Consider the following 12,934-nt stretch of genomic DNA (forward strand, 5'->3'; position numbering starts at 1 on the left):
CCCGTACAATGTTACAAATCTCTTTCCATAGTTCTTCAGACACTCTATCAGATCTAATCCCTTGAATCTATTTGTCACCTCCAGTGTATAATCAAAAGGGATTTGATTTAGGTCATACCTGAGTGGTTTTCGCTACTTTCTTCAACTTAAGTCTGAATTTTGTCATAAGGAGCTCATGATCTGAGCCACAGTCAGCCCCTGGTCTTGTTTTCTCTGACTGTATAGAGCTTCTCCATCTTCAGCTACAAGAATATAATCAGTCTGATTTGGGTTTTGACTGCCTGGTAGTGTGAGTCGAGTCATCTCTTGCGTTGTTGGAAGGACACGTTTGCTATGACCGGCGTGCTCGCTTGACGAAACTCTGTTAGCCTTTGCCTTCATTCTGTACTCAAGGCCACACTTGCCCGTTACTCTGAGTCAGCCTTAATCCTCATTTTGATCAAGGCCCAGGTTTCCTTAGAGCAGAAAGGAAGGACCGTCAGGTGAGAGTGGTTTCAGAGGAGGCCGTGTTTGCGGGAACTTGCTTTCTGGGGTCTGGCTCTATTTTCTGCGGCTGTGAGGTGCGGCGGTGGACGCGCCTCCCCTCCAGCCCGGTTCCTCCTCGTGTCTGCACGCAGCCTGGCCGGGAGCCGCAGGAGTCTCCATGGCTGGAAGCCCGCAGCCTGAAGGCTGGAAACCTGCCCACCCGTCCCCTGCCTGAGGCGCCTGGGGGCAGGGCCAGCATCCCCTCTCCTGGGTGGCATCCCTGGTCCCCGGTGGCCCAGACTCGGACCGCTGGTGCTAGAGAAGCCGCCCCTTCAGCTTGGTGGGCGGAGGGTCCCTTCCAGCAGTCTGGGGAGTGCCCCTCGTGCTGCGCGCAGAGCGGGGGCCTCAGCCTCCCACGGAGACCCCCCTGAGCAGAGCCGCGGTTGCGGGGCCAGCCGGGGTCCTGTCTACACGGCCCGATGATCTCTGAGTTACAGTGTCTGCGCTCCACCGCCAAGGAGCGCCTGCCTGTGGCTGCTCGGTCCTCCATGGGAGCTTGGCAGACACCGCCATGGCCGGTCCGTGGGTCAGCTTTGTAAACACCATGCTGGCCGAGCTGGGCTGTCGTGAGGGGGGGTCCCACGCGGCAGTGGGGGGCGGCCTGTACCCCCTCCCAGCCCACCGACCTTCTGCTCCCTCCTCAGAATGCTGAGGGCTCACCTGGGGGCTGAGGAGCCAGCGGAGACGGAGCCCGGCTGCCCAGAAGATGGCGGGGCCGGGCCCCAGCCTGAGACAGCGGCTGGGCGCTCCCCAGAGGATGGCGGGGCTGAGGCCATGTTGGTGAGCAGGGTGCAGGCCTGAGGGGTGCAGGCCTAGAGGATGCAGGCCTGGGGGTGCAGGCCTGGGGGTGAAAGCCCAGGGGGTAAAGGTCCAGGGGTTGCAGGCCTAGAGGATGCAGGCCTGCGGGTGCAGGCCTGGGGGGTGCAGGCCTGTAGGATGCAGGCCTGGGGTTGTAGGCCTGGGGGTTGCAGGCCTGGGGGGTGCAGGCCTGGAGGATGCAGGCCTGAGGATGAAGGTCTGGGGGGTGCAGGCCTTGGGGTGAAGGTCCAGGGGGTGGAGGTCCAGGGGTTGCAGGCCTGGAGGATGCAGGCCTGGGGGGTGCAGGCCTGGGGGTGAAGGTCCAAGGGGTGCAGTCCTTGGGGGTGCAGGCCTGGGGGTGAAGGTCCAGGGGTTGCAGGTCTGGAGGATGCAGGCCTGGGGGTGCAGTCCTCGGGGGTGTGGGCCCAGAGGATGCAGGCCTGGGGGTACAGGCCTGGGGGAGTGCAGGGCTGGAGAATGCAGGCTTAGGGGCAGTGCAGCCCTGGGGGTTAAGGTCCAGGGGGTTCAGGCCTGGGGGATGCAGTCCTGAGCGGCACAGGCCTGGGTTTCTCAGTTCCTGGTGTTGACCCACTCTTGCCAATCCTTGCCCGACTGTGTCCTGGGCACCCAGCTCTGGAATGCCCCTGCTCCCCACCCTCTCTTCATGACCTGCAGGTTCTATGTGGGAAAGCAAACCGGGGTCTGGAGGATGGGGAACCATGCCCAGGCTTCTGGGGTCTCGTCAGCCCACCCCTCTGCTCAGAAGCTCTGCGGCATCAGCCTTCACGAACTTGTTTATTTTTAGAATAATTCCTACAGATGAGGAGAAGAGTATGAATTTACTTCACTATGGAAATGCAATGACTTTCCCAGTGTTTCTAGAAGAAAATGAGAGAATAATATAATTACTAATTTTCTCTCAAATTGTGTTTTTTTCCTTTTAATAGTTAATTTGCAAATGTGATATTAATTACTTTTTGGAGGTAATCTCTATAAAAGGAAAATATCTTCCTCAAGTTCTAGAGTTTTTTAAACTTATTTTTCCCTCCTCTAAGTCTCTCTACTAAACTGTTTCTAAGGCAGGCAAATTAATACCTTTTTTTCTGAAAACAGCTTTTATTCTGATATACAAAGAACATTTCCTTTGTTATGCCCAACAGCTTATATTTCTTTCGTAAAAAGATGATTTCCACCCACTTTTTAAAAAGCATATTTACTTCTTTACTTATCTCTTCTTATTTTTGGCTGTGCTGGGTCTTCCTTACTGCGCATGGCTTTCTCTAGCTGTGAGGAGCAGGGTCTACTCCTAGCTGCAGCCCTCCTCACCGCAGCGGCTTCCCTTGCTGCAGAGCACAGGCCCTAGGGTGCTCAGCCTTCAGTGCCTGTGGCGCGTGGGCTCAGCAGCTGTGACTCTTGGGCTCCAGGGCCCTGGGTTAGTAGTTGTGGTGCGCGGCCTTAGTTGCCCTCTGGCAGGTAGGACCAGGGATTGATCCTGGACCAGGGATTGATCCAGCATCCGCTGCACTGCAAGGTGGGTTCGTGACCACCAGACCGCCAGGGAAGCCCCTCGTATTTCTAATTTTGAAGTCTGTTTTGTACTTTAACGTGGAGAGCTGGACATAACGAGTGAAGTGCAAAGCAACAAGTAACATCTATTCCCCGTTTTTTATTCTCCGCACTGAGTGTTCTACGCATAGGTTTCCCCTCTCAAAGCAATGGCCTGAGGTCGCTTTGTATCATCATTTTAGAGGAGCAGCAGCTGAGGCCCAGAGATTTTGAGTGGCTTACCTGAGGTCACACAGCAAGGAAAGGGGGCAGCCAAGGCCACAGTCTGGGTCTGAGTCCCTTCAGCGCTCACACTCTCCAGCCCAGGCTGTCCTGACCCTTTAGGATAAGATGAGGGGCCCCAGTAGTGTTTAGCAGGAAGGATAAGCCTCCTGAGCTGGTTGTGTCACGTGGACGTGACTTGGTGGAGACGGACGGAGGTCTCCGGGCTGCGTCTGGCCCGGCGGCCGTGGGCTCCTGACGGCGGTCCTTGTTCTCTCCTGGTGCAGCAGCTGCAGCAGGAGGTCTCGGGGCTCCGAGAGGAGTTCAGGAGGCAGGAGGCCCGCTGGGCAGCCACCCACCGTGAGCTCCGGGCCCAGATGGACGCGCTGGTGAAGCAGAACCTGGAGCTGCGGGCCGGGCTAAGGGCCTCGGAGCGGCGCCGCCTGGAGGCCAAGCAGAGCTCGGCGGGCTCGGTGCACGTGAGAAGATGCTCAGATGCTCGGGTACCAGGGCCTCTAGTACTAGATGCTAGCCCAGAGGATCACCCACAGAGCTGCATGCCTGGCGTTGGGTGACCGTGGCACTTCCCGTGAAGGAGGCAGGAGGGCTTGCCTCCTCTGGTCAGCTCCACGCCCCATGAGCAACCAGTTACAGTCGGGAGTGGGCCAGGGCGTTCATGGGGGCCCTGTGCGTCTGTCTCCAAAGACATCTGCTAACACCAAGCAAAAGCACTTGGATGCTGCCCGGGTTTACGGGGGGCGATCTGTGCTTTCTGCCCCTATTGTCCAATGTCACGACCCCTGAGGTGGGTCCGTCTAACCCCAGGGTTAGTCATGTGGCTGGGGAGCCAGAGTCCAGACTCGGACCAGCTCGCTGACCCCAGAAGCAGCCTACAGGCCCCAGGGCTCTGTCCACGCACTGGGGCCACTTAATGGAGAGATGAGAAAGAGCTCACCCTGCTTCCCTGCACACAGCGCCCGGCTTCCGCGCGTGGGTGACCATCCTGAGTGTAGGCCGCAGAGATGGTGGGGTGGCTGGGACTCTGTTGCTGGGTTGGCATGTTTCCTGATATGCATCTAAAGAACTGGGCCATTTGAGCTGTGTGTGCAGGAGTCAGCGAGAAACCACGTAAACACCCTCGAAATGTAACTGGGGGTTTCCTCCAGCAGATTAAGGGAAGTGCTAACACTTGTTGTCTACATTCACTGTGTGAGCTTCTGAGTCTGTAGTTCAAGGACTTGAAACTGAGAAATGAAAGCCACTCAGTCGTGTCCGACTCTGCGTGACCCCATGAACTGTATAGGGGTCCATGGAGAATCCCATGGACTCTCCAGGCCAGAACAGTGGAGTGGGGAGCCTTTCCCTTCTCCAGGGGATCTTCCCAACCCAGGAGTCGAACCCAGGTCTCCCGCATTGCAGGCGGATTCTTTACCAGCTGGGCCCCCAGGGAAGCCAAGGACTCAGGGTGTCTGTGATGTGACGGATGGCCCTCCCTCTTCCTCTCTCTCGCTCATTTTGAGCTCCTGTGCTTGGCGGGCTCCAAACATCCCTTAGCTCTGTGCACAGTCCCCGTCACAGGGTCATGGGGCTGCTTAGAGGGACCGGGCCTGCCCTGCAGAGCACACACCGGATCTGAAGGGAACAGAGACACATGTGAATTGCACACTCAGGTGCACACAGGTGTGTTTGTGCAGACACGACTCAGGGGCAGAAGATCAGAAGGCCGACGACCTCAAGGTCAGTGGCCACCCATGAGCACACTGGACAAGCCTCCTCCCCCCGCACCCCCCCCCCCGCACCCCCGCCTCTTCCCTGCCCTCTGGGCTGAGTTGTAACTTCGAATACTTCCTCCCACCTGAGGGATCGGGCCACTTGCTTCAGAGCTGGGAGGCTACGGGTCTCCCAATTCAGATCTTAGATAAACTGTGAGTGATGCTAGAAACGGGGGCGCGTTTTCTTCCTTCTTGAATCCTTTCTCAGCTGAAGACACACAGCGTGTTGCTTTCGTTGCCTTGGGGACCTCGGGATATTTTCAAACAGTGAGCCACGACACACAGCACCACAAAGCACACGGGGCGCCTTGTCTGGGGCGCGGCATGTGTTCCTGGAGAGCCTGCAACACCCTGAGGGGAGGATCCCAGCCCGGTCCCCCACCTGGCATCCCTGTTTTTCCCCTAGGACACTGTAGTTACTGATGAATGGATTAAATGTGCATTTCTCTCAGTTACTGTACCTCAGGAGATGTGACCTCACTTCCTGAATTTTCTGTGTGATAAATTGTCTTAGGTGTCAGAGTCTACTTTTGGGAAAATGTCCCCTCTGCCAGCTGATACAGGGATAATGCCGAAGCACGCTGGCCGAAGTCACAGGGCAGCGCTCCTGGGGCTGCCATCAGGAAAGGTAACTTCCACCAGCTGACTCTCAGGCGTGTCGTCTGTGAAAGGATGCGAAGGCTGGGGACCCAGGCCCCTGTGTCCTCGCCGCGTCCCAGGGGGACCCTGCCTCCCTGGAGGAAATCCGTCTTGGTAAAGGCAGGGGTTCCCCTCCCTTGCTGCAGGCTCCCTGGGGCCCCGAGAGCAGAGGGCCTGGCTGGGAGCTGGGCACGGGCGGGAGGGCCGTACACCTGGGTCTGTGCTTTACTTCTGTTAATCCAGCCTCGGGCCGGGCCCAGGTACCCACAGCCGCGACGCTGTCTGGCCCGTCCTCGTGTGTACCTGCAGCCATCGCATCTCCTTGCGGCTCGTGCCCCGGCCTCTCTCCATGCACAGTCCACGCTGCTGTCTGGGGACCTCCTGCGGGGTGTTATTTGATCCCAGCGGCACTTTCCTGGCTAAGGGCAGCCCCTCTTTAGTCTGTCTTACTAGCAGCATATTTGCTACTTCAGCTCTGAGGCGTCTTCACACCTGGAGGCCAGCGTCTGGTAATGGATGACTTGGGCTGAAAAGCCCCCGGACTCCTGGGGATGACCTCGTGTCCTGCCCTCCTGCCCCAATACCTCTACTGAGCAGAAAATATTTTATTCCTTGAAAGAGGGTCTGGGATCTCCTAATCCAGGTGTTTATTAAAAGTAGGAAAGCTATCTTTTTCGGGTTGTTGGGGTGGGGAGTGTCCGAAGCTCCAGCGCTGTGTGGAGTCACTGGTTTGCTTTGGGATGAAGCTTTCTCTTATGTTCTGTGTTGAACTGAATTAATTAGGAGGGTGCAACATAATTCCTTAATCAATGCACGTGCAAGTGAATTGGTGTGCTCACACCTGAAAGTTATCAATTTTTGAATAATGCAAAGGGTAGGAAAAATTTCTGTTGTATATTTTAAAATTCAGTTTTGAGCAATTTGTTTTGCCGTGATAGCAAACCTCTTTTAGACAATCAATGCTAACTTTCCTCGATTCCATGTGGACGTGGGCTATTGCATGGGAGATGAGATACACCAAGAATTCTGCTTTGCAGCACGTGAAAACGCGGCTGTAACAACCTAGCTTCTGTGATGGCCAAGATGAGGTATTTGCTGATATTTTTGGATAATGATTGTCATTAATGCAAAAGGACTCCCACGTTTGTTTTCAGCCAATAAGCAGAGAGACAGAGAAAACTGACTTGGGGAAACTGATACCATGTGAAGACGGAGATAAAGCTCTTTCCAGAAGTCTTCAAGACAGACATGCAAAGCCTCCTGGGAGGGAACAAGCCTCTGAAGAAAAGCCAGCCCTGTCTGAGGAAAGGTAACACTGGAGAGCACTGAAAACCTAGATTTAGATGAAATTCCACTGTGTCCAAAAAGGATACTCAATTTATCATTCTAAATAGTTTAAATTTATTAAGAATAATTATATTTTCATGTATTAATGAATATTATTTGACTTTAATGCTAAAAAAGTAAATGAATGGAGTTGATTATCATTTTCTCTGTTGTGCTCTGTATATTCCTGCACCTAAAAACAGCCCCCTGAATAACTGACTCAACGGGCATGCGTTTGAGTAAACTCCGGGAGTTGGTGATGGACAGGGAGGCCTGGCGTGCTGCAGTCCTTGGGGTTGCAAAGAGTCGGACACGACTGAGCTGAACTGACTGTATAGCAGACCTTGAGAAACATTACAAATCAACTACACCTTGATAGAATACATTTAAAAAAACAGCCCCTAGAAATAGAGCCATCACGTGACTCAGCACTCCCACTCCTGGGCACACAGCCACAGAAAGTCATAATTTGAAAGGGTGCTCACACCCCAGCGTTCATAGCAACACTGTTTACAACAGGCAGGACACAGAAGCCAGCTAAGGGTCCGTCAACAGAGGAAGGATAAAGCCGTGGCACAGATATACAATGGAGCGTTGCTCAGCCAGGGAACAAGTGAGGTAAGGCCATGTGCAGCAACATGGATGTAACCAGAGATTATACTAAGCAAAATCAGATGCAGAAAGACAAGTACATGCGACATCACTCATATGTAGAATCTAAAATATGATATAAATGAGCTCACACTCAAAATAGAAATAGACACAGAAAACAAACCTAGGTTTACCGAAGAGGAAACAGGGCACAGAGGGATAAACTAGGATTAACACATACACACTGCTGCAGATAAAATGGATACAAGGACCTGCCATGCAGCCTAGGGAGCTCTGCTCAATATTTTGTAATAACCTGTAAGCGAAAAGAGGCTGGAAAAGAGTATACATATTTAACTGCGTCACTTTGCTGTGTGTCTGAAATTAACACAACACTGCAAATCAACTCTACTTCAAGAACAACAGCAGCAACAACAAAAATACGACCCGAAACACGAAAAAGGTCCTTGCAGCACTGGGCTCAATGGTTTGAAAACACTGACAGCGGAAGAGATTTTCTGTGACGTTGTTTCTGGCCCCGAGGTGCGCAGCTGAGCGGGCCTGCGGGCTCTGTGCCCGTCCTTGCCCCTAGGTGCTCCAACAATCACCCCAAAGTCTGCAGAAATGGAGCGGCAGGAGGTCCCCAGCGCCAGCTGCTCTTGCGGTCGCCCCCCAGGACCACCGAGCCCAGGACAACCCGGGTGAGCCTCCTCGAGCCGGCTTTTCTTCCGTGTTTGCTGTTTGCTCCCAGACATTGGCTTTTATTATCCCGTTAGTGTTTATTATCCTGAAGGTCTTCCCTTGGCGAGCGCCTGTGGTTCTCAGCAGGTCGTCCACCCTGCTCTGACCCTCTTTCTCCAGTTCCTTTGGGTCTCCTTCTGCCAGTCTGCCCCACACATCCCCCTTCTCCCCGCACACCCAGAGCTGGTCCTGGGGACAGGCGGTCCACCACCCCGATGGGACCATCCCCTCCGGGGTCCTAGCAGCAGGACCAGAGAGCCCCGAGCTCCGGACGTGTCAGGGAGGGAGCCCTTCCCTAGTCTTCAGACCCATGTGCGGACCTGCCACCCTAAACCCTGCCTCACGCCAGCCGGGGCCCTGCAGGTTGGCACCTTTGTGCCGAGCATGAGCTGCGGATGCCCGAGGCCCCCATGAACTCAGCAGGACGATCAGGATCGTGTGGCTTCCAGAGATCTGGCCCTCGCTCTTAGCTGCCTGTCCCCCATGCCAGTCCTCCTGGCAGGACTCCTGGCCTTGCCATCTGAGAGCCCACCCTCGGCCTGGGTGGACTCGGACTTGTCTGCCTGCCCGGCGGGCCCCTGCCCCTCCCCGCCGCCGGTCCTCTGGGTCCACCCCGGGGTCTCCCCACAGCCCGGGCTGGCTCTTCATCCCTTCGAGGGTCGATGCCGGCGGCCCCTCACCTCCCAGAGGACCCTGTGGGCCAGGCCCGACCCTGCTCCCCCAACCTCAGTTTACCTGCTGGAGCTTCCTGCTCCTGATATGCCAAGTGGGACAGCCCCCACCCTCCCAAGCCTCAACCTCCAGCCCTGTCTCCCCTGATGAGCAGTGCCTCCTTGGAGACATGCTCCCTGACTCCTGGGACTGAGGTGGCGCTCACCCCCAGACCCCTTCTGCTCAGCAGATCTGCCACCGTGGGGTCAGGTTTTCCTCTCCTCACAGTCATCTGCTTGCTGGCTCATTCGCAGCTCCAAGGCAGAGAACAGGCCTTTGAATTCCATCACCCGAACCATCTTAATACGTGAAAAAGGGTGAATATATTCTTTAAATGGGTTTCCCAGGTGGCGCTCGTGATAAAGAATCTGCCTGGCAGTGCAGGAGAGGCAAGAGACAGGGGTTCGATCCCTGGGTCGAGAAGATCCCCTGGAGGAGGAAATGATAACCCACTCCAGTGTTCTTGCCTGGAGGATCCCATGGACAGAGGAGCCTGGTGGGCAGCAGTCCATGAGGTCGCAGAGCCGGACGTGACTAAAGCGACTTAGCTGGCGTATTCTTTAAATAGTTCACGTTTCCCACGTCATCAACAGACCCTGTGTCTGTATAACTGACCCTCTGTTTGCATATTGATCTCGTGAAGGAAACAGAATGTGTTCATGTCAGTTTACGTGGTACTTGGAAACTAGATAATGTGGTTTCGAGACGTGTGTTCACTGTTCTCTCAGCCTCACGTGCTTGCTCTGCAGACACACGCTCCTTGCCCTCCAGAAGTGATGCAGGCAGGCTCCCCACCCAGGTACCAACGGATGAGCCTGCGTGTTCCTCCCTGAGCATCTCCAAGGAACCTCAGGTGGGTGTGTTGAGGGGGTGCAGCCCCCCAGCACTGAGAGGGATGCCCCCTCTGTCTTCATGGGGAGAACAGAAAACCATGGTGATTCCAAATACCGCCCCCCTATCCTGCTGAGGGGCTGCAGCCTTGCCTATATGTCCAAACATTTTTCCTAGCTTTTGCTTGGAGGCATTTAGCATGTTGTCAAAATAAGAGCGATACTTTTCCATCACTTGAGTTCTCAAATTGAAGTTTTATATTATAACAGTTTTACTTATAATTTTTAACTAAAACTATTAATAGTAAAATCAAAGGCAAATGTAGCATAATTACCTCCAACTGCTAGCTGGCAATCTGCTTATTATACACTGTATTTAAAACAAGAATCAGTAGTATTATTCAGTTCAGTTCAGTCACTCAGTAGTGTTCAACTCTTTGTGACCCCATGGACTGCAGCACGCCAGGCTTCCCTGTCTATCACCAACTCCCGGAGTTTACTCAAACTCATGTCCATTGAGTCGGTGATGCCATCCAACCATCTCATCCTCTGTCCCCTTCTCCTCCCGCCTTCAATCTTTCCCAGATCAGGGTTTTTTCCAGTGAGTCAGCTCTTCACATCAGGTGGCCAAAGTATTGGAGTTTCAGCTTCAGCATCAGTCCTTCCAATTAATATTCAGGATTGATTTTCTTTAGGATGGATTGGTTGGATCTCCTTGCAGTCCAAGGGACTCTTGAGAGTCTTCTCCAACACCATGGTTCAAAACCATCAATTATTTGGCACTCAGCTTTCTTTATAGTCCAATTCTACATCCATATATGACTACTGGAAAAACCGTATCTTTGACTAGATGGACTTTTGTTGGTAAAGTAATATATCCGCTTTTTAATATGCTATCTAGGTTGGTCATAACTTTTCTTCCAAGGATCAGGCGTCTTTTAATTTCATGGCTGCAGCCACCATCTGCAGTGATTTTGGAGCCCCCCAAAATAAAGTCAGCCACTGTTTCCCCACCTATTTGCCATGAAGTGATGAGACCAGATGCCACGATCTTAGTTTTTTGAATATGGAGCTCTAAGCCAACTTTTTCACTCTCCTCTTTCACTTTCATCAAGAGGCTCTCAGTTCCTCTTCACTGTCTGTCATAAGGATGGTGTCATCTCCATATCTGAGGTTATTGATATTTCTCCCAGCAATCTTGATTCCAGCTTGTGCTTTATCCAGCCAGGCATTTCTCATGATGTATTCTGCATATGAGTTAAATAAGCAGGGTGACAATGTACAGCCTTGACACGCTCCTTTCCCGATTTGGAACCAGTCTGTCGTTCCATGTCCAGTTCTAACTGTTGCTTCTTGACTTGCATACAGATTTCTCAGGAGGCAGGTCAGGTGGTCTGGTAATCCCATCTCTTTAAGAATTTATAATTTTCTTCATGGGAGGAAATTTGGGCTTGAACGTATTTATGGTGTAAAAGTTGTTGTTGTTTAGTCTCTATGTTGTGTCTGACTCTTTGTGACCCTCTGGACTCTAGCCCCCCAGGCTCCTCTCCATGGAATTCTCCAGGCAAGAATACTGGAGTGGGTTGCCATTTCCTCCTCCAGGGGATCTTCCCGATCCAGGGATCAAACCCACGCCTCCTGTATTGCAGGCAGATTCTTTACCATCTGAGCCACCTGGGGAGCGCGGCAACAGCAATATGGTGTAGAAGTAGGGAGCTGTGAGAGATAACTTCCCTTCCCTTCTCTCAAGAGCAGCCCACATTCTGTTCTGCCCTTTCTGACGTCATAAGTAAGGCGCTAAGAGTTGACATTTTTCTCTGGCTTTTACTTGACTTTGGACCCTCACTCACGGGCTCACCTCAATGCCTCAGAAGGAACCCCGCCAGCTCTGCGTGGGGGCGACGTCTCCATCAGGAGGTTTCCATTACCTGCTGTGCTGCCCCTCGGCCATCCTGGCCCAGATCAGATGGACAGGGACGCTGGGGACGTGCGCCCTCAGAGAAGCCCAGAACATGGCCCTGGATGGGCCCACGGGGCTGGCCCAGTGAGGGGCAGTGGCAGGCGTCCTAACTGCGGTCTCCTCAGACAATGTGACGCTCTTTCCACAGGGTCTTCCTGTAGAACCAGACTTGCCCCCAAATGCGTCCCAGCATGAGGACACCAAGATAAGACAGGAGGAGGAGGGGGAGGTCCAGCACCCCAAGGACGAGGTACGTTGTGGTGGTGCCGTCCATCTTCCCAGACCCAGCTGCCGTGCTGACAGTCTGCTTCCAGTAAACAAAGCCATGCACCTCCCAGAGCAAAACAGGTTTACACGTAATTTGTCTCATATTGCCTGGAGTGTCTCCTTGCTCCACGTTTCAACCCTTGCAAAGAGTCTCAGTTCCTGAAGATCACGTCCACGGAGAGGGCGGGGGTGGGTGTTGTTGGGGGGCAGGGCTCTCAGGAAGCAGGTGGAACAGTATGGCCACAGCTGCAGCCCCAGACACCACCCCACGATGTTCTAACTGGGACGTGACGGAGAGCCCACCAGACACCAGACTGGTGTATACAGCTACACGTTGGTCTTAAAAAAATCAAACCCCACCCGGTTATTAGGAAAGTGTCTGTTCATCGTCACTCTCTTCCTCAGGGGCTCAAGGATGAAGCTAGAAAGTGGGCAGGTGCCAGGTTTTCATTGGGGGGGCTCTTCTGCCTACTGGGCGCTCTTGGGCCGGTGAGATGCTCAAGTCAGTGGGAAACTCGGGATTCCACACCAGAGAGGGAGTAGCCGCCGGCCCCGTCCCGGCCGTGAGTTCTCACTCGGTCATTCAGGGACTGGTCAGCCCTCTAAGCCTCATCCATGAGCTTCACTGGATGGATGGTGATGAGAGCGAGTGACACAGGGCATGGCCTGTGCTCCTTCTCAGTAGTAAACACCTAACAGAAGTGCCTCAATTATAGATTTAGCATTAGTCCTACAGCAGACTTAGGCAGAGAGCCAGGGACTCAGTCCTAGTATAAGCTGGAGGTCAAAGGGAAGGAGATGGTTTCTCTTTTCTTCAGCTGAATGGCTTTTGCACTGTCTGGTAGGAGAAGGAGCCGGTCTCCCCATAGCTGGGTGCCAGGTGCTGGGCACTGGGTGCTGGTCTCTAGGTGCTAGGCACTGGGAGCTGGTCTCTAGGTGCTAGGCACTGGGTGCTGGTCTCTAGGTGCTGGGCACTGGGAGCTGGTCTCTAGGTGCTGGGCACTGGG

General features: G+C 53.7%; 1 protein-coding gene across 1 annotated transcript in view; it reads left to right on the plus strand.

Annotated features, from left to right (window-relative positions):
- Window positions 1-944: 944 nt before the first annotated feature.
- Window positions 945-12,934, plus strand: part of LOC120862688 (centromere protein J-like) — a 19,447-nt gene continuing 7,457 nt past the window's right edge. Inside the window, exons 1-6 of the mRNA XM_040238762.1 lie at window positions 945-1,051; window positions 1,170-1,305; window positions 3,378-3,569; window positions 8,011-8,119; window positions 9,620-9,723; window positions 11,809-11,910. Of these exons, the coding sequence (XP_040094696.1) occupies window positions 945-1,051; window positions 1,170-1,305; window positions 3,378-3,569; window positions 8,011-8,119; window positions 9,620-9,723; window positions 11,809-11,910 (750 nt within the window). The remainder of the gene's footprint in view (window positions 1,052-1,169; window positions 1,306-3,377; window positions 3,570-8,010; window positions 8,120-9,619; window positions 9,724-11,808; window positions 11,911-12,934) is intronic.

The sequence above is a fragment of the Oryx dammah genome, unplaced genomic scaffold, assembly GCF_014754425.2.
Source record: "Oryx dammah isolate SB20612 unplaced genomic scaffold, SCBI_Odam_1.1 HiC_scaffold_4, whole genome shotgun sequence".
Taxonomy (NCBI): Eukaryota; Metazoa; Chordata; class Mammalia; order Artiodactyla; family Bovidae; genus Oryx; species Oryx dammah.